The 20,940-nt window shown below is 41.5% G+C and overlaps 1 protein-coding gene across 5 annotated transcripts in view; it reads right to left on the bottom strand.

Moving 5' to 3' along the window:
- The window catches only part of TDRD12 (tudor domain containing 12), a 75,323-nt gene that overhangs the window by 52,606 nt on the left and 1,777 nt on the right, over positions 1 to 20,940 (bottom strand). For 4 of the 5 annotated variants that reach the window (XR_009596316.1, XM_042231934.2, XM_012190112.5 and 1 more), the window contains exons 2-7: positions 11,181 to 11,339; positions 9,191 to 9,327; positions 7,391 to 7,510; positions 5,167 to 5,222; positions 3,684 to 3,769; positions 259 to 448 (exon numbers count right to left, since the gene is read on the bottom strand). Coding sequence is in view for 4 of the 5 variants with exons in the window: in XM_042231934.2 (XP_042087868.1) it covers positions 259 to 448; positions 3,684 to 3,769; positions 5,167 to 5,222; positions 7,391 to 7,510; positions 9,191 to 9,327; positions 11,181 to 11,339 (748 nt within the window). In the remaining variant the exon portion in view is untranslated. Of the gene's footprint in view, positions 1 to 258; positions 449 to 3,683; positions 3,770 to 5,166; positions 5,223 to 7,390; positions 7,511 to 9,190; positions 9,328 to 11,180; positions 11,340 to 14,610; positions 20,470 to 20,940 lie in introns of those variants that run through there. The other variant, XM_060398478.1, reaches the window with a different exon arrangement.

Here is a 20,940-nt window from a genome sequence, read left to right as displayed (position 1 = left end):
TAAGAAATTAATAACAATCTTTTTTCCTGCTCTCATAAAAACAAACCACAACAGCCCTCTTAGAACTTCAAAACTCAAACCTAACAAACTCACTAGGATTAAAATTAAAATATTTCCAAAAAATTAAAATATTAAATTCAGAATTAAAATCTCTGTTTCCATACGGGGGAAAGTCGATACAACAATTTATATTAATACACTAAGATTTCTATAAATAAGACAACTTAAGGGAAACATACACTGGTGAAATCCACTCACTTTCCATCCTTTGAGAATCTTTTCCTTGCAAAAACATTGGCCAAAGAGTAAGTGCTGGATTGAGCTTATTGGAAAAGGATGCTGACTTTATATTCAATCTTGGCTTCTCCAAAGAATCAAAGTTCTTATCCTCCATGGGTGACACATAACAAGCGAAGTTCTTTGCAACCAGATCATCGTTAACACAAACCTGTATAAACATTTCATGAATAAGACAAACACAGTCACGTGACTTCAAAAACCATGCCAAACTTAACTGAAAATTAATCTTCAGAAAAATTATTTTATAGAACAGAATTTGACAGAAATTGATCACATGACTTCTGCTTTCGTAATGGTGAACTACACACCTCTGGCCAACCTTCTTGAGAAGAAAAACAGGAGAAAATATTTTTAGATAATACCTTTGGACGGACATGTATCCAGAATACATAAAGAACTCTCAAAAAACTCAATTAAAAGAAAACAAAACCAATTTTTAAATGGGCAAAACACAGCAATTTTTAAAAGAGTATAGCATTGGCATAAAAACAGACACATAGTTCAATGGAACAGAAAGATAGCCCAGAAATAAACCCAGATATATATGGTCAATAAAATTCTAAAAAGGAGCTAAGAATATATAATGGGGAAATGACAGTCTCTTCAATAAATTGTGTTGGGAAAACTAGACAGCTACACGCATAACAATGAAACTGTGCAAACACCATATACAAACAAACTCAAAATGGATTAAAGACTTGAATATAAGATCTGAAAGCATAAAACTCATAGAAGAAAACATAGGTGATAATAAGCTCCTTGACACTGGTCTTGGTGATAATTTTTGGAGTTTGACACCAAAAGCAAAGGCAACAAAAGTGAAAATAAACCAGCAGAACTACATACATCAAACTAGAAAGCTTCTTCAGAGCACAAAAATCACCAATAAAACAAAAAGATTTTTAGTAAGAGGAAACATCTGTTAAGTCACTTATTATATAAGGGGTTAATATCCAAAATACATAAAAACTCATAAACAATAGTAACAAACAAACCCCCAAATAATCCAATTTAAAAATGGGCAGAGGATCTGAATCAACATTTTTCCAAAGAAGACACGCAGATGGTCAACGGCGGGGATGGGGGGTGGGATGCAAATCAAAACCATAGTGAGGTATCACTTCACATCTGTCAGAATGGCTATTGTTAAAAAAAACAAGAAACACCCAGGGCAGGTGTTTCACGCTTGTGGAGAAAAAGGAACCCTTAGGCACCATTGGTAGCAATGTAAATTGGCATAGTCACTCCGGAAAACAGTACCAAGGTTCCTTTAGAAGTTAAAAACAGAATTACCATACAATCCAGCAATTCCACATCTGGGTATTTATCTGAAGAAAACAAAAACATTAACTTAAAAAGACACATGCATCTCCATGTTCACTGCAGTATTATTTACAATAGCCAAAATTATGGAAACAATCAAGTATTCATCAGTGAATGAATGGATTAAAAAAATGTGGTGTATATACATATATACACAGCGGGATATTATTTGGCCACAAAAAGAATGAAATCTTTACATCTATGACAACATATACTGACCTTAAGGACATCACGCTATATGACATAAGTCAGAGAAAGACAAAAGCTACATAATCTCCACTTCTATGTGGAATCTAAATACAAAGCAAAGCAAGCTCAGAGAGAGAGAACGCACCGGTGACTGCCAGAGCTGGGCGTGGGGGTCAGAGGGAGAAGGTGGTGAAATGGGAGAAGGGAGTCAAAAGGTAAAAGCTTTCCATTATGAAATAAACGGGCCTATGATGTATAGCTAGCTGGCTACAGTTAGCAATACTGTATCGCATAATTGAAAGTTGCTAAATCTTCTGATGAGAACAAGAAAAAAAACTTCTGTCACTGTGTGGTGGATGTTAACTAGACACTGTGCAATGCATATGTACAAGTATTAAGTCATTGTGCCGTACACTTGCAACTCATATAATGTTGCACATCAATTATACCTCAATTTTAAAAAAGGATAAAAAACTTTAAACAGGAGAAAATGAAAATAAATGGGTAAAAGATCTGAATACCTCATTAAAGACATATGGATTGCAAACAGCATGTGAAAAGACACTCAAGACCGTTACGTCATTGAGTGAGTGAGTGAACTCAGCTCAGTCGTGTCCGACTCTTTGCAACGCCGTAGACTGTGGGATACCAGGCTCCTCTGTCCATGGGATTTTCCAGGCAAGGGTACTGGAGTGGGTTGCCACTTCCTTCTCCAAGAAGGAAAGTGCATTAGGGAAGTGCAGATAAACTACACACCAAAGAGAACGACCATGAAAGGAACGGAGAGGACGTGGAGGAAGCGTAACTCTCACTGCTGATGGGACTGTACAACGGTCACTCTGGAAAACAGTATGGTAGTCTCTTAACACTTATAAAACTACCCAGAAGGGTGACTCTCGGGTGTTTACCCAAGAAAAATGAAAGCACAGGTCCAGGGAAGACTTGCACATGAGTCGTCACAGGAGTTTCATTTGCACTTGCCCCACAGAGGCCACAGCTCAAATGTCCATCAACAAGCGAATGGATAAACACTGTAGTATATCCAGACAATGGAAGGACACTGTCCCGCGAGTGTATGTTCCTCAATTCTTTGTCTCGTCACAACAAAGATCTGGAGTGACGGACACTAAAGCCCCCTCGGCGAGTCACAACTCTCAGGTCTTGGATAGACCATGTTATAGCTCTCAGGTCTCAAATGGACCGTGTTATAGCTCTTAGACAAATCAGTGTTACAGCTCTATTTTATTTAGAAGATAGCAGGAAAACCCATATTCGAGACGTGAGGGCACGTCGATCTGCTCCATCTGAGTTCCCCAGCGCGGGAGAGCGAGCGAGCTAGCTTTGGCTCTTCTATTTATATGTTTCTCTCTCCCTGGGCCTGCTCTGTGTAAACTGGGCCAGCCAGGAGCGGTGTCTGTTTTACCTGAGGTCCTCACTCCGGTCCTCGGACCTTTTTTTGTGCCATGTTCGCGGGCTTTTCCCTTCCTGGTCTGTAGCCACCGCCATTTTGGACTCCTCTTCCCTGTTCTCCCTACCTAACAGATACTGATGATAAAAGGATCAGTGTGCATGTCTCCTAAAAATTTTGTGTGAAAGAAAACAAGTTTGAAAAAGAGAGAGAAAGAGAACACCCTGGACACATCCCTGTGCTTCCTTTAGGAGCTGGAAAAGCACTGTGGCCCCATTTTTTCCCTAGCACTTTTGACCTCACGCACCCGCTGTCAGTTCTCTCTGCTGAGCATGCCTCTGCTCTGTAACAGCCTGAGGTAAGAGCAAGTGTGAATGACACTGTTTTTCTTGTGTGTACTGTTTTATTAAAATAGCATTTTAATAATAATAAAGTACTTTTAAAATACAATTCTTTCACTTACCTTTTCATTTTTCAGAGTTACGTAAAGGTAAACCTCAAAAGTATCTTCTTCCACAGCACACAATTTGGCTTCTACCTGGGTAGTTGCTAAATAGCATAAATGAAAACATGAAGAAGATGATGTTAAAAGCATGCCTGAGGGACTCTCCTGGGGGTCCAGTGGTTAAGACTCCGCACCTCCACTGCAGGTCTGAATCCTGGCCGGGGAACTAAGATCCCGCATGCCACGCCTCAAGGCCAAAATAAGAAGAATGGGTGAATGGCTGTGACTGTTTCTCGCCTGTTAACCTCTGCTAACTACTCATGACTGCCCAGTGCCACAATGTCCGACAGCCTCTTCCCTCAGAAGGGGTCTGGCGGCAGGCGAGCCACGGTGAAGCCTCCCCAGGCAAAGTCTGCCAAGTGTCCTCTGTCCCCTCAGCCCCCAACCTCCTCCGGCCGCCCTGTGACAGCACCTCGAGCACAGCTCTGGGCCCCTCTTCTTTTCCAGTGATCCCCAAGCCCGCAGGCCCAGCCAGAGTCTTCCCCCTGAGTCATTCCACCCTCCGAACGCCTGAAGAGCAGCTCCACGTGTGGGTACCGCCAGGCACGCTGCTCAGTCCACCAGTGTGTTCCACTTCCCTCTCACCACAAGCCTTTGAGGTGGTGCTGCTATCACTTTACAGGCGAGGAGACCAGGCTCTCAGAAGGCTGCTCAGAGGTAGCAGAATAGTACCCAAGCCAAGTTACTCTGCCTCCTCCAAGTCTGAGTCTCTCAGGGCCCCTGTGGGCTCACAAGGGCCCGAACTACAAAACCAGAGGTGCCCCCACCTCCCATTTCTCCAGGAACAATGCCTCTGGCTGCTCCTTCACCCGGACAGCAGGGCAGTGAAGGAGAGGGGCCACCCAGCAGGCATCAGGATGTAGCGCAACCACTGCACACCCACTACTCCTCAGCATGACCCTAGAGGCCGCCCAGTTACTTGGCTCAGACTGCCAGGGCTTAGGACAGATGCCACAAAAGAGTCTAATTTACAGCCAACGATTTAAACAGAGAGCACACTAAACAGGTGCTGAGACGTTCTATACATCTTCATTAGCAAGGATGGGGATCACACAGTAAGTACCCACTTACTACCCTTTGCCTGCTAAAAAACAGGCTTTTCATCATTGCTGGTTCAATGAAATGCATGTATATTATTTTGCAGCGCTGCAGTTTTATACAGACTAAGAAAAAGGCAATCACCGTGGAAGGGTGCCTCACCTACACAATTCCTGGCTGATTTCACTTGCCAATTACTGATGTCCACATCCATCCAGGTTCCAAGGGTACAGAGTCACTGTGATACTTGGGGTGGAAAAAGCTCCCTGTGACTTATGAATCCCCCTGAGGGGGAAGGTCAAACAGGGAGACATGCGCATCTCAAATCCTTTCCCCAACAGAAGGTGAAACCCCCTTGGGGGTCAGTTCAAAGCAGGCAGCTGTGGTCATGCACTTGCCTTACCTTTCAGGATGTTCTGGAAGTACTGAATAGCTGCACTGTCCCACTTCTTGGCCCGTCTGGAAGAGAACAAAGGCAATCTCATTAAATAAAAGCCAAGGCTAGTCATGCTGACATCACTTTGAAATTACACAGTGGGTGTTTCGGACATTACATACGGAACATATGATGCAGGAACTAGGGAGTCTAGCTCTGACCTGGGGTGATGACCCCAGCTGCACCCCGCAGTAGGCTTCTCTCCCACCACCTCCTGCGCCAGTGTAGAGACTCACTGCGAATGGGCCCTTTGTGGGGCTTCCTGCACAACTGTGTCCACCTCCACAGTATCATCCATCCCAACACCATTGTCCCATTTACCTGCAACATCCATCTCCCCAGCCAGGGTGCTAGCTCCCCGGAACAGGGAATGAGTTGGGTGAGGAATGCTCAGCACACACTGGCAGAGCGAGGGCTCCCTCCGTGTTGGTTAAACCAAAGTGCCAAGAGTGGCCATGGGGGGCCCAGGCCCTGCTGTCTCACCGTACTCCTCACTCTGACAACTCCCTTTCACTGTGCCCCATCTCTCCCCATCATCTTGTCCTTTTCTCTGTGTGATACTGTGATTTATAGTAAGAAATATTAACTTGGTCACTGTCACTGTTTCTGGCACAGAGCTCAGTGATGAGAGTAATAAAAGGTGTCTTTTGTTATGTTACTGAGGTGACCTGTAGAAAGTGCCTATATAACTTAGACATGAGGGCTGGTTGCCAGGGGAACCAACCGTGTGATTAGAGGGTTGCATCTTTCAATCCCACTCCCTGGACCTTTGGGGAGGGGAGAGGTACTGGAGGTTGAATCAACTGTCAAAGGCCAATGATTTAAACAATCATGACTAGGTAATGAAGCCTCCATAAACACTAAAAATGGACTAGGTTGGGAGCTTCTGGGCTGGTGAACACTTAGAAGTGTGGGGGAACAGGTGTCCCTGGAGGGAAGGCAGCCCCTTTCCCCAGACCCTGCCCCATGCATCTCTTCCATCTGGCTGCTCCTGAGTTGTTTCATCTAAACTAAACTGGTGAAAATTAGAGCGCACTGTCTTATTGGTGAATTTACCTTAAGAATGTTTGTTGAAGCTCTTTGCCAATACATGTACTCCCTTCTACTCTCAGTCTTTCTCCTGGGGGCATATAATTGGCATATTGGCTGCCCCTAGCCATTCCTCTCTTGATAGCCAGCTAGGTTGTTTGCAAACAATCCTGCACTGTACATTGATGTAGAGATACATACACGCACGCACGCACATGTGTACACATGTATCTCTCTCACACACACACCCCCTATCTTGTGATCTGCCCACACTGCCAGTGTTTGTATGGGATGGGTTCCTGCACTGGGCAGTGCTGTGTCAGGGTTATGACTGTGATCTTTGCTGTCTTGAACGAGCACTCCCTGAGGTCCTGGGGGCAGCACCCTCCCACCCCCTGCCCTTGCACTGTCTTCCCCCCTCCTCCATCACTGTGGCTTTGTGGGGGATAAAGCTACAGGAAGCAGCACAGTTCTGACTCAGCTTGCACGGCCTGGTGATACTGCGTTCTAAGCTCTCTCTCAGCTTGGGGGCCGCCTCCATTACCAATGCTTTTGTGAGGTCTGTGGAGACCCGCCCATCTCCATAGCCCCAGCCCTCATCACCTGTAGTTCCCTTGGTCTGATGAAAACATCACTCTTGCAGCTGCCTTGGGATCCACACCAATAAGATACTAAGCCAGCTGGTAAATTCGCCAATAAGACAGTGCATTCTAATTTTCATTAAAAGTTCCGTCAATGTGAATATGCATAAAAGCACCAACAAAGGTCTGCCAATTCAGAGCCTGAAAAGGTCACAGAGGCTTCCTAGGAGGGAGGGCAGGAGGGAAGAAACAGGGCGGGAGAAGGATGCCTGGACTTTTCGCTAATGCTCCATGATCTGATGTATCCATGTTTCTCTTTACAGTTAACTTGCCCTTTTTTGTAAAAAAAAAGAAAAAGAAACAGAGCTTGGGTCTTACTCTAAACCCCCCTACACTGCAGCCTCTGGACATGGCTGCACGGCCAGGTTTGACAGGCTGATTCAGAAGATCCCTCCTGAAGGACAAAGAGACCTTTGAAATCGTTTTAGGACTTCTCATAAAGACTTGATTTCACATAAACTTCCTACACTCAATTTAAGACTTTTACTAATGATTCAGCATACATTAGAAGCTGTACTTACACAATTTCAGCACTGTCTTCACAGAAGTTAATGTGCAATGTGACAGGTTTTGTGCAGTACAGTCTGAATTTTTTTGCTCTGTAGGGAAGCCGCATAAAAGTTTCTATGGCAACTCGGATGCTTAACAGTGAAACAAAAACAGTTTCATGATTAAAAAAGTTATATAAAGTCCACCTATATAATTAACATACTTAACGTAAAACACACAAAATCTGATTCTATTTCTAATACAGCCACCACCAACAACAAATGCTTGGAGACATTTGCCCAACAAGGTGAAAACTGGTTCTTGGGGGCTAAGGGAACAAAACCTTACTTTTCTATGTATAAAGCACAAAAATACATGTAGTATATAAATACATACAGTACCTAAAAGATACTCAGTAATCTTTGGCATTAAAATCTCATGGCATGGCAGCAGGGAGGGATTAGAAAAATACTGTCTCCTTAGACTGAGAAACATTGGGTAATTACAAACAAACCTGGAAGCAAATTTTATTTAAGATTTAAAATTTTCAATTTCAATCCACAACCAGAATTACCTTTAAGTTTCTGTAAATAAGCAGATGTTTTCAGAATCACTGTTTGTCAACTCTGCACAAAAGAGCTGATGGACTGCAGTTTGATAAGTAAGTTGTTGCACGTTTTTATTTCCATTTTCCTTCATGAAAATGATAGAGCATTTGCACATACAGTTTCGACATCAACATGTTCTCAGGGCCATGTGTGGGCAGCCTGGGCACCTCGTCTCAAACAGTTAAGAGAAAGTGATTGCACTAACTGCCTCTCCAGGCTTCCTTACTCTAATCAAACAATTCTCTTGCCAAAAACAAACTAAATTTTAAAACTCAAATGCTAATAGGAAATCTCCCAAGTCGTTAATTATCATGTTATTTTTAATAACCAGTATGGCTATAAAGTGAGATGGCTGGATGAGACGGTTGGGTGGCATCACCAACTTGATGGACATGAGTTTGAGTAAGCTCCTGGAGTTGGTGATGGACAGGGAAGCCTGGCCTGCTGCAGTCCATGGGGATGCAAAGAGTTGGCCTCAACTGAGCGACTGAACTGAACTGATGGTTATAAAGGTGCAGAACCACAAGCCGGATAGGCATCGCCTTTCCCGTGAGCACTGGCCAGCCTACCGTGTGGGAGCAGCCTCCTAGTACAGACTCCCTGTCAGGGGTCACCTCTCCTGTAGCTGGGACTATTCTTCTCTTTCAGAAGAAGAGTCCTCACGTTTACTTATTTATTAAACTGACACCTGCTGACACTGGGGCAAGAACCATGAAAAAATTACCAAAAACACCTGACTTGCTGAGAGTGTTTTCTAGGGAACTGCAACACGTGGTCCTGGAATCTGCGAGGGCCACTCTGTGACAGTCACACCCTCACTCTGCTAAGTGGGACAACCAGGGACACATGTGCTTCTCTCTGTAATCTGGAGCCGTGCCAGCAAACCATCCTCTGTGTAGTAAACAGAGGTCTTCCTAAAGGTCCCACTCCATCACTTGAGCATGGGACAGGTCACACCAGGCCAGGCAAACGGCTGGCCAAGAGCACCTGCCCTTTCCAGGAAGGATGGTGGAAGGAGGGCCGGAGCCGCCTGCTGACCCCTCATCCCCACCACCTGCTCATCCATTCACTGCTCATAAAACTGGAACCTGCAATCTGCTCTTCTTGAAGCTACAAATTTCCAGTTTATGACCTCTCATCCCTTTCTTTGAAAATTAACACCCTCCTTCAAAACTGACATTTTGTCCCCCCAAAGAGCATAAAGCAAAATAAATATGTACTTACTTTCTGGATTTCACTGGAATGTATCTGGCAAAATCCACAAGGAAACACTCTGCGAGGTAATGGTCTGCTGAAGACACGATTGACTTAATAACTGCCCTGCACCAGCACTTTAGTTCCTGACAATAAACCACACAAACCTACAAAACAAAAAGAAAACTTTAGTGTTAAATTCTCTAGTCATACTCAGAAAACTATAGGATACTGATAAAAGAAATCAAAGATGACACAAACAGATGGAGAGATATACCACGTTCTTGGATTGGAAGAATCAATATTGTGAAAATGACCATACTACCCAAAGCAAACTACAGATTCAATGCAATCCCTATCAAATTACCAATGGCATTTTTCACAGAATTAGAACAAAAAATTTTACAATTTGCATGGGAACACAAAAGACCATGAATAGCCAAGTCGATCTTAAGAAAGAAAAATAAAGCTGGAGGAATTAGGCTCCCTGACTTCAAATTATACTACAAAGCCAGTCATCAAAACGGTATGGAACTGGCGCCAAAAAGAAAGAAAGAAAAAAATCAGGAATATAGATCAATGGAACAGGCTGGAAAGTTCAGATACAAACCCATGCAGCTACAGTCACCTAATCCATGACAAAGGAAATAAGACTATACAATGGAGGAAAGACAGTCTCTTCAATAAGCGGTGCTGGCCAAACTGGACAGCTACACGTAAAAGAATGAAATTAAAACACTCCCTAATACCATACACAAAAACAAACTCAAAATGGATTAAAGACCTAAATGTAAGACCAGATACTATAAAACTCTTAGAGGAGAACACAGGCATAACAGTCTCTGACACAGAACACAGCAAGATCTTTTTTAATACACCTCCTAGAGTAACAAAAATAAAAACAAACAAATAGACCTAGTTAAAGGTAAAAGCTTTTGCAAAGAAAAGTGAAAGTGAAAGTTGCTCACTGTGTCCGACTCTTTGCAACCCCGTTAACTATACAGTCTGTGGAATTCTCCTGGCCAGAATACTGAAGTGGGTAGCCCTTCTCTTCTCCAGGAGATCTTCCCAACGCAGGGATCAAACCCAGGTCTACCTGCATTGCAGGTGGATTCTTTACCAGCTAAGCCACAAAGGAAGCCCAAGAACACTAGAGTGAGAAGCCTATCCCTTTTCCAGCAGATCTTCCCGACCCAGGAAGTGAACCAGGGCCTCCTGCGTTGCAGGCGGATTCTTTACCAACTGAGCTATGGGAAACCATAAACAAAATGAGAAGATGACCCTCAGAATGGGAGAAAATATTTGCAAACAAAGCAACTGATGAGGGATTAATCTCCAAAATATACAAACAGCTCATGCAGCTCAATGTCAAAAAACAAACAATCCAATCAAAAAGTGAGCAGAAGATCTAAATAGACTTTTCTCCAAAGAATATACATAGATGATTAAAAAGCACATGAAAAGATCCTCAACACCACTAATTATTAGAGAGATACAAATCAAAACTACAGTAAGATATCACCTCACCCTGGTCAGAATGGCCATCTCTGAAAAATCTAAAGATAATAAATGCTGGAAAGGGTGAGAACAGTATTGAGGCTCCCTAAAAACTAAAAATAGAGCTACCATATGATCCAGCAATCCCACTCCTGGGCTTATATCCAGAGAAAACCATAATTTGAAAAGATACATGTACCCCAATGTTCACTGCAGCACCAGACTGGAAATTCCAAGCTGTCTCCGCTAAGGTCCCCGTGATGGATCTAGAATAATCCTCTGGTTCCCAGCCCCAGGACAGTGGCCCCAGTGACTGCGTTTACATGACACTCCATCTCCTGTTGCCCCATGTGAACCTAATATAACTGCTACCTTTCGTGACTAGCCTGACTTATGCCATCAAAAGAACCTAATACAAAACAGTAATTATAAGCAAACTGAAATGCCAACTTAGCTGTCAAAACAGTCTACATTTCGAGTAGTATTTCAAGACACAGTGTTCAAAGCACATTCAGATACATACCTGCCCTTCTTCCAACTTTAGTGGTTTTATTTCTATATCTTGACACATGCTATTATAGAAGTCATTCATGGCACTATTTAGTTTTTGATAGTCAACTTCATCATCTAAAAAGGGATTACATCCTTTTATAACAACCCAGAAGCAACCTGGATCTTCAATCTGTAAAAATTTCAAAATACAAGCAAAACAATCCATCATTTAAAAGTGGAACTATAAAACCTCAGAATCACAGCAACTGTTTCAAAATTAAGTGCTTTAACAAATTCTTGATGAGTACCTCTGTCTTAAAGGGTTAGACAGAAGATAAAAGACCTTCAATATATATGTATATCAAATTATCACCTTGTATACCTTGAACTTATACAACATGATATGTCAACTATATTTCAATAAAACTGGGAAAAAAATGAAAGATGTAAACACAAAAATGTAAAACATGTAACCAATAATATGTAAGTAACTCTATTGATTTTTTGTAATTTTAAATTGTCTACTGTGATTCAAAAAGCAAAGACCAAAATCTTCGATCAGTATTTTGAAAATATTCATAATAAAATACAAAAGCAAGGTTCAAGACAATGTTTTCAGTATTCCATCTCTTTTGTAAGAAAGAGAAGAAAATATGAATACATATACATTCTGCTCACTTTCAAAGAAACAAATGGTGGCAAAAAAAAAAAAATTATTACCTACAGAGGAAGCCAAGAATGGGGTAGAAGGGATACGAATGAAAGTCAGACTTCTCAGTTCAGAGAATAAGAATAGATATCATATATTAGTGTCATTAAAAAACAAGATTTTCTTCATTAGATGAAAAATAAAAGAAATTATGAGAAAAAGAAAAACAGGAGAAAATAAAATGAAATTGAAATAAAAGAAAAAGACAGTAAAGGACAGGGAAGCCTGGCATGCTGCAGTCCATGGGGTTGCAAAGAGTCAGACACAACGGAGTCAGTGAAGAACCACAAGCTTTGATTCTCTCTGCATTCATCACAGGAAAATGGAGTTTGGAGCAGGAGTCCTACCAAGTTAAGGAGGCTCAGTAAACACTTTAGGCTCCCTCACAGAACCCCTGCAGTGTTAGGCCTGAGAAATAAAGACCATGTTTCAGGACAAAGACAACATGCTCTGTCATCAAGGGGAAAAGCAGTCAGTCAGTTCAGATGCTCAGTAGTGTCTGACTTTGTGATCCCATGGACTGCAGCACGCCAGGCTTCCCTGTCCATCACCAACTCCCAGAGCTTGCTAAACTCCTGTCCATTGGGTCAGTGATATCATCCAACCATCTCATCCTCTGTTGTCCCCTCTTCCTTCTGCCTTCAATCTTTCCCAGCATCAGGGTCTTTTCAAATGAGTCAGTTCTTCACCTCAGGTGGCCAAAGTATTGGAGTTTCAGCTTTAGCATTAGTCCTTCCAATGAATATTCAGGACTGATTTCTTTTAGGATTGACTGATTTGATGTCCCTGCAGCCCAAGGGACTCTCAAGAGTCTTCTCCAACACCACAGTTCAAAAGCATCAATTCTTCTTTAGAGTCCAACTCTAAGAAAGCCCAGCTTTCTTTAGAGTCCAACTCTTACATCCATGCACAACTACTAGAAAAACCATAGCTTTGACTAGATGGACTTTTGTTGGCAAAGTAATGTCTCTGCTTCTTAATATGCTGTCTAGGTTTGTCATAGCTTTTCTTCCAAGGAGCAAGTGTCTTTTAATTTCATGGCTACAGTCACCATCTGCAATGATTTTGGAGCCCAAGAAAATAATGTCTGTCACTGTTTTCATTGTTTCCCCATCTATTTCCCATGAAGTGATGGGACCAGATGCCATGACCTTAGTTTTTCGAATGCTGAGTTTTAAGCCAGCTTTTTCACTCTCCTCTTTGTCTTTCATCAAGAGACTCTTTATTCCTCTTCGCTTTCTGCTGTAAGGGTGGTGTCATCTGCGTATCTGAGGTTATGGATGTTTCTCCCAGCAATCTTGATTCCAGCTTGAGCTTTAGGCAGCCCAGCATTTTGCATGATGTACTCTGCATATAAATTAAATAAGCAGGATGACAATATACAGCCTTGACATATTCCTTCCCCAATTTTGAACCAGTTGCTTCTTTAACTGCATACAGGTTTCTCAGGAGGCAGGTAAGGTGGTCTGATATTCCCATCTCTTAAAGAATTTTCCAAAGTTTGTTGTGATCCATACAGTCAGAGGCTTTTAGTGTAGTCAATGGAGAAGTAGATGTTTTTCTGTAATTCTCTTGCTTTTACTATGATCCAACAGATGTTGGCAATTTGATCTCTGGTTCCTCTGCCTTTTCTGAATCCAGCTTGAACACATGGAAGTTCTTGGTTCATGTACTGCTGAAGTTTGGCTTGGAGAATTTTGAGCATTATTTTGCTAGCGTGTGAGATGAGTGCAACTGCATGGCAGTTTGAACGTTCTTTGGCATTGCCTTTCTTCGGGACTGGAATGAACAAACTGACCTTTTCCAGTCCTGTGGCCACCGCTGTGTTTTCCAAATTAGCTAAGGTATTGAGTGCAGCACTTTGACAGCATCATCTTTTAGGATTTGAAATAGCTCAACTTGAATTCCATCACCTCCACTAGCTTTGTTTGCAGTGATGCTTCCTAAAGCCCACTTGACTTCAGACTCCAGGATGTCTGGCTCTGAGTGATCACACCATCATGGTTACCTGGGTCATTAAGATATTTTTGGTATAGTTCTGTGTACTCTTGCCACCTCTTTTTTTTTTTTTTTTAGTGTTATTGTTGAAAACATATCTAAAGACACATTTTTTCTTTCAGTTTATTAATTCATGCAAAAACTATTGACTCCTGCCCCCTCAACCCCTTGGTTGAAAGGCGCAGTTTTAAGCAAGATAAACATGATCTTTGTCCTCTTACAAATAAGACTTAGAGACTGACTTTTATAAAATAATTACACTTGCCACCTCTTCTTAATATCTTCTGCTTCTATTAGGTCCATACTGTTTCTGTCCTTTATTATGCCCATCTTTACATGAAATATTCCCTTGATATCTCTAATTTTCTTGAAGAGATTTCTAGTCTTTCCCATTCTACTGTTTCCTCTATTCCTTTGCATTGATTATTTAGGAAGGCTTTCTTATCTCTCCTTGCTATTCTTTGGAACTCTGCATTCAGATGGATGTATCGTTCCTTTTCTCCTTTGCTTTTCACTTCTCTTCTTTTCTCAGCTATTTGTAAGGCCTCCTCAGATAACTATTCTGCCTTTTTGCATTTCTTTTTCTTGGGGATGGTTTTGATCACCACCCCCTGTACAATGTTACAAACCTCCATCCGTAGTTCTTCAGGCACTCTGTTAGATCTAATTCCTTGAATCTATTTGTCACATCCACTGTATAATCGTAAATGATTTGATTAAGGTCCTACCTGAATGGCCTAGTGGTTTTCCCTACCTTCTTCAGGTTAACTCTGAATTTGGCAGTAAGGAGTTCATGATCTCAGCCACAGTCAGTTCCCGGCCTTGTTTTTGCTGACTGTATAGAGCTTCTCCATCTTTAGCTGCAAAGAATATAATCAATCTGATTTCAGTATTGACCATCTGGTGACCCATGTGTAAAGTCATCTCTTGTGCTGTTGGAAGAGGGTATTTGCTATGACCAGGGCATAATCTTGGCCAAAATTGTTAGCCTTTGCCCTGCTTCATTTCGTACCTCAAGGCCAAACTTGCCTGTTACTCTAGGTATCTCTTCATATCCTACTTTTGCATTCTAGTACCCTATGATGAAGAGGACATCTTTTTTTGGTGTTATTTCTAGAAGGTCTTGTAGGTCATCATAGAACTGTTCAACTTCAGCTTCCTTGGCATTAGTGATTGGGGCATAGACTTGGATTACTATGATATTGAGTGGTTTGCCTTGGAAACAAACAGAGATCATTCTGTTATTTTTGAGATTGCATCCAAGCACTGCATTTTGGACTTTTCTGTTGACTATGAAGGCTCCTCCATTTCTAATAAGGGATTCTTGCCCACAGCAGTAGATACAATGGTCATATGAATTATTATTATTATTTTTTAGTTTTTTTTTTTTAATTTTAAAATCTTTAATTCTTACATGTGTTCCCAAACATGAACCCCCCTCCCACCTCCCTCCCCATAACATCTCTGTGGGTCATCCCCATGCACCAGCCGCAAGGTCATATGAATTAAATTCTCCCACTCTAGTCCATTTTAGTTCATTGATCCTAAAATGTCTATGTTCACTTTTGCCATCTCCTGTTAGACCACTTCCAACTTATTTTGGTTCACGGACTTAACATTCCAGGTTCCTATGCAATATCGTTTTTTATAGCATCGGACTTTACTTCCATCACCAGTCACATTCACAACTGGGCGCTGTTTCTGCTTTGGCTCAGCCTCGTCATTCCTTCTGGAGCTGTTCCTCCACTCTTCTCCAGTGGCACATTGGGCACCTACTGACCTAGGGAGTTCATCTTTCAGTGTCACGTCTTTTTGCCTTTTCATACTGTTCATGGGGTTCTCAAGGCAAGAATACTAGAGTGGTTTACTATTCCCTTCTCCAGGGACCATGTTTTGTCAGAACTCTCCACCATGACCCATCTGTCCTGGGTGGCCCTACATGGCATGGCTCATATTTTCATTGAGTTAGACAAGGCTGTGATCCATGTGATCAGTTTGGTTAGTTTTTTGTGATTGTGGTTTTCATTCTGTCTGCCCTCTGATGAAAGAGGATGAGACTTGTGGAAGCTTTCTGACGGGAGGGACTGGCTGTGGGGGAATCTGGGTCTTGCTCTGATGGGTGGGGTCATGCTCAGTAATGCCAAAGAGTGTTCAAACTACTGCACAATTGCACTCATCTCACACGCTACTTTGCTCAAAATTGTCCAAGCCAGGCATGAACAGTATGTGAACTGTGAACTTCCAGAGTTCAAGCTGAATTTAGAAAAGCCAGAGGAACTAGAGATCAAATTGCCAAAATCTGTTGGATCATCAAAAAAGCAAGAGAGTTCTAGAAAAACATCTACTTCTGCTTTATTGACTATGCCAAAGCCTTTGACTGTGTGGATCCCACAAACCGTGGAAAATTCTTCAACAGATGGGAATACCAGACCACCTGACCTGCCTCTTGAGAAATCTATACACAGGTCAGGAAGCAACAGTTAGAACTGGACATGGAACAACAGGCTGGTTCCATATTGGGAATGGGGTCCGTCAAGGATGTATATTGTCACCCTGCTTATTTAACTTATATGCAGAGTACATCATGAGAAATGCTGGGGTGGATGAAGCACAAGCTGGAATCAAGATTGCCAGGAGAAATATCAATAACCTCAGATATGCAGATGGTACCACATTTATGGCAGAAAGCAAAGAAGAACTAAAGAGCCTCTCAATGAAAGTGAAAGAGGAGAGTGACAAAGTTGGCTTAAAATCCAACATTCAGAAAAGTAAGAACATGGCATCTGGTCCCATCACTTCATGGCAAATAGATGGAGAAACAATGGAAACAGTGTCAGGCTTTATTTGTTTGGGCTCCAAAATCACTGCACATGGTGATTGCAGGCATGAAATTAAAAGATGCTTACTCCTTGGAAGGAAAGTTATGACCAACCTAGATAGCAGATTCAAAAGCAGAGAGATTACTTTGCCAACAAAGGTCCGTCTAGTCAAGGCTATGGTTTTTCCAGTGGTCATGTATGGATATGAGAATTGGGCTGTGAAGAAAGCTGAGCGCCGAAGAATTGATGCTTTTGAACTGTGATGTTGGAGAAGACTCTTGAGAGTTCCTTGGACTGCAAGGAGATCCAACCAGTCCATTCTGAAGGAGATCAGTCCTGGGTATTCATTGGAAGGACTAACACTGAGGCTGAAACTCCAATACTTTGGCCACCTGATACGAAGAGTTGACTCACTAGAAAAGACCCTGATGTTGGGAGAGATTGGAGGCAGGAGGAGAAGGGGATGACAGAGGATGAGATGGCTGGATGGCATCACTGGCTCGATGGACATCAGTTTGGGTGAACTCCGGGAGTTGGTGATGGACAGGGAGGCCTGGTGTGCTGTGATTCATGGGGTCACAAAGAGTTAGACATGACTGAGCGACTGAACTGAACTGAAAGTCTTGTTGGGCCTCGTCCTTTGCCCTTGGAAGTGGGTATCTTTTTTTGGTGGGATCCAACATTCTCCTGCTGATGGTTGTTCAGCAGTGAGTTCCAATTTTGGAGTTCTCACAAGAGGAGGTGAGAGCATGTCCTTCTACTCCGCCATCTTAAGCTCATCTTAAGAGGTCTCCAAAGTACTATAACCCAAGCCTCTCAAAGTGAAGACTGATTATACAGCGGCTCCCTATCACAACCCCCAGTGTGGCAAGAACAACATTAGACAAGCAAAGAAATGAGCATGTGCTGCAAGGCCAAGCAAACAGCAGCCAACAGAAACTGAACCCAAGACTGCCCAGACGGCAAAGTGAACCGCGTGCATGTGTGCTAAGTCTCTTCAGTCGTGTCTGACTCTCTGCACCCTATGGACTGTGGCCCTCTAGGCTCCTCTGTCCATGGGATTCTCCAGGCAAGAATACTGGAGTTGATTGCCATGCCCTCCTCGAGAGGATCTTTCCAGCCCAGAGATCGAACCCACGTCTCTTACATCTCCTGCTTTGGTAGGTTGGTTCTTTACCATTAGTGCCACCTAGGAAGCCCCTCAAGTTGTATAGGCAAGGACTTAAAAGCAGCTACTATAATACCATGTTCAAAGACTTAGAAGACAAGACTGCTGTAGAGAGGGTTTTTTTTAATTTAAAGAAGAATCTCACAAAAGAAAACTTTAAAAAAAAATTAAAGAAACCTTTGGAAAACAGCAATTTTAGAACTGAAAATTAAAACAAAACAAAAATGTATTAGTGATGTGTTTACCATGCCTACTCAGTAACACTGTGCTGGAAGTCCTACTTATACAGTGAGACAGGAAAAAGACGTGGGCTTCCCTGGTGGCTCAGTGGTGAAGAATTCACCTGCCAGTGCAGACAACATGGGTTTGATCCCTGATCCGGGAGGATCCCACACCCCGTGGAGCAACTAAGCTCATTTATCACAGCATCTGAGCCCAGGCACTCTACAGTCCATGGTCCTCAACAAAAGAAGCCACCGCATCCCAACTAGAGGAGCCTCTGCTCGCCACAGCTAGAGCAAAGCCCGTGCAGCAGTGGAGACCCAGGACAGCTAAAAATAAGTAATTACAAAATAAACATTGTTAGGAAAGTCAGAAAGAAGAAAGACAAGCGTCTATATTCACAATAAGAATACATACGGAGAAAATTCTATGGAGCCTACAAGAAATATACTAAAACTAATAAGGGACTTTAACAAGGTTTCAAGGTACAAGGTCATATAATAAATGCAACTGTATGTCTATATTACAAACTGGAAATTTAAATATTAAAAACAGTGCCATTTGCAACAGCACCAAAAAGCAGGAATTACCTAGAAAGAAATCTAACAAAATTTGTATGCTAAAAGTTACAAAACACTGATGACATAAATCAAAGAAGGCCTGTAATGCAGATATACTGTATTCATGGAATGTTAAGATTCTGATTTCCCCTCAAAATGAGTTAAGAAATCAATGAACTAGTTCTGAAATTCATATTGAAAGGCCAATGGAACTAGAACAGCGCCTATAATTCTGAAAAAGAACAACACTGTTGGAACACTCACACTATCTGATTTTGACGCTTAATATAAAGCTGCAGCAATCAGAACTGTGTGGTACTGGAGAATTCACAAATATATATATCAACAGAACAGAAACAGAATCACACATACGTGCTCAACTGATTTTCAATAATGGCACAAAGGCAATTCAGTGGAAGAAGGATAGTTCTTTTCAACAAATGATGCTGAAAAAATTAGATATATATGCAAAAAAAAATGAACCTTGATCCATTCCTCATAACGTATATAAAAATTAACTCTGAGGGATCATTTATCTAAATTTAAAACATAAGACTATAAAAGTTTTTTGAGGAATATATGGGGTGAAATCTTTGTGACTGTGGGTTAGGCAAAGATTTCTTAGATAAAACACCAAAAGTATAATTTGTATAAGCAAAAATTGATAAACTAGACTTAATCCGAATTTAAACCTTCTTTTAAATGTAAAGCTCTTTGAAACACGTTGTTAGAGGAATAAAGAGATAAGCCACAAACTGGGGCAATATTTACAAGTCACATATCCAAAGAACTTTATCCAGAATACGTAAAGAACTCTTCAAAGTCAATGAGAAAACAAACCGCCATGTCAGAATGGGCAGATCTGAACAGATACTTGACAAAAAAAGACAGATGCATGGGAAAAACAAGCACAGGGAAACGTGATTTAGAAACAACTCAAGGAGCCTTCAACTGGCGATTATAAAAACAGTCACATCCATACAACAGAATACTACTCAACCCTAAAACGTGCCACAATGTAGATAAGCCTCTAATGCCTTACGGTAAGTCAAAGCAGCCGAACTCAAAGGTTACATACCATTGTGATTCCATGTGCACAATCTCATTTTTATGACATTCTGAAAAAGGCAAAATTAACAAGGACAGAAGACAGATCAGTGGTTGCCAAGGACGAGAGGTGGGGAAAAGGAACGATACAAAGGAGCACAAGACAGTCTCAGCGTGTGAAGAGCCTGTTCTGTATGTTGATCATGGCGGTGACTACATGGCTATGCACTTTTCAAAATATCACAGAATTCTACATTAAAAATAATAAAACATTTTATGAGTAAAAAAGATACAAGGCAAATATGGCAAAATGTTAAAATTTGGCAAAGCTAGGTGGCAGATGTCCAGGTGTTTATAATAGTTTCTATGCTTTTTTATATGTCTAAAGTATTTCCTGATAAAAGTTACATTTTTAAATTATTTTTACTGAAAAGCAATGATTTTTTAATGATAAAAAAGAACTTCTTATCCTCTGATGTGATGCAGTATTTTTTACTAAAAACGTCCAGCCTGAACACCATCATGAGGAAGCTGACAGACAAATTCAACTTGAAGGATATTTTGCAAAGCCTAGCAGGAGTAACTCTGTAAGTTTCAATGACATCAAAGGTACAAAAAAGCCAGAGAACTACCCTAAATAAAGGAGACTAAAAGGTCATGGCAACTAAATGTAATGTATAATTTTTTATTGGATCCTGGATCAGAGAAAACAAGTTATAAAATATATTACCTGAGCAACTGGAGAAATTTGAGTATGGACTTTGTATTAGGCAGTATTGTTGTATCAACATTACCTTTCTCAAGTGTGATAATTATACTATGGTTATGTAAGAGAAAGTCTTCTGTTTTTAAGAAACACATGCATAAGTATTTAGAGTTCACAACTAATTCTCAAATGGTTCAACAAAAGAAGTCAACAATTTTATAAAATAAAGAAATATGGGCTTCCCCATTGGCTCAGTGGTAAAGCCTGCAAAACAGGAGTCACAGGAGATGTGAGCTTGATCCCTGGGTGGGAAAGACCCTCTGGAGCAGGACTTGACAACCCACTCCAGTATTCTTGCCCGGAGAATCCCATGGACAGAGGAGGCTGGTGGGCTATAGTCCCTAGGGTCGCAAAGAGTCAGACATAACTGAAGTGACGTAGCATGCATAAAGAAACGTGCAAATATGTGTAAAAATGTTAACGAAAAATCTGCAAACTAATAAAATACTATAAACTAAAAACAATCTGCTGCTAGAACCTAAAAAACGTACAAAGGATCAGT

The sequence above is a fragment of the Ovis aries genome, chromosome 14, assembly GCF_016772045.2.
Source record: "Ovis aries strain OAR_USU_Benz2616 breed Rambouillet chromosome 14, ARS-UI_Ramb_v3.0, whole genome shotgun sequence".
Lineage (NCBI taxonomy): Eukaryota > Metazoa > Chordata > Mammalia > Artiodactyla > Bovidae > Ovis > Ovis aries.
The sequence above is the reverse complement of the archived record's forward strand: the minus strand, read 5'-3'. Positions and strand labels throughout refer to the sequence as shown.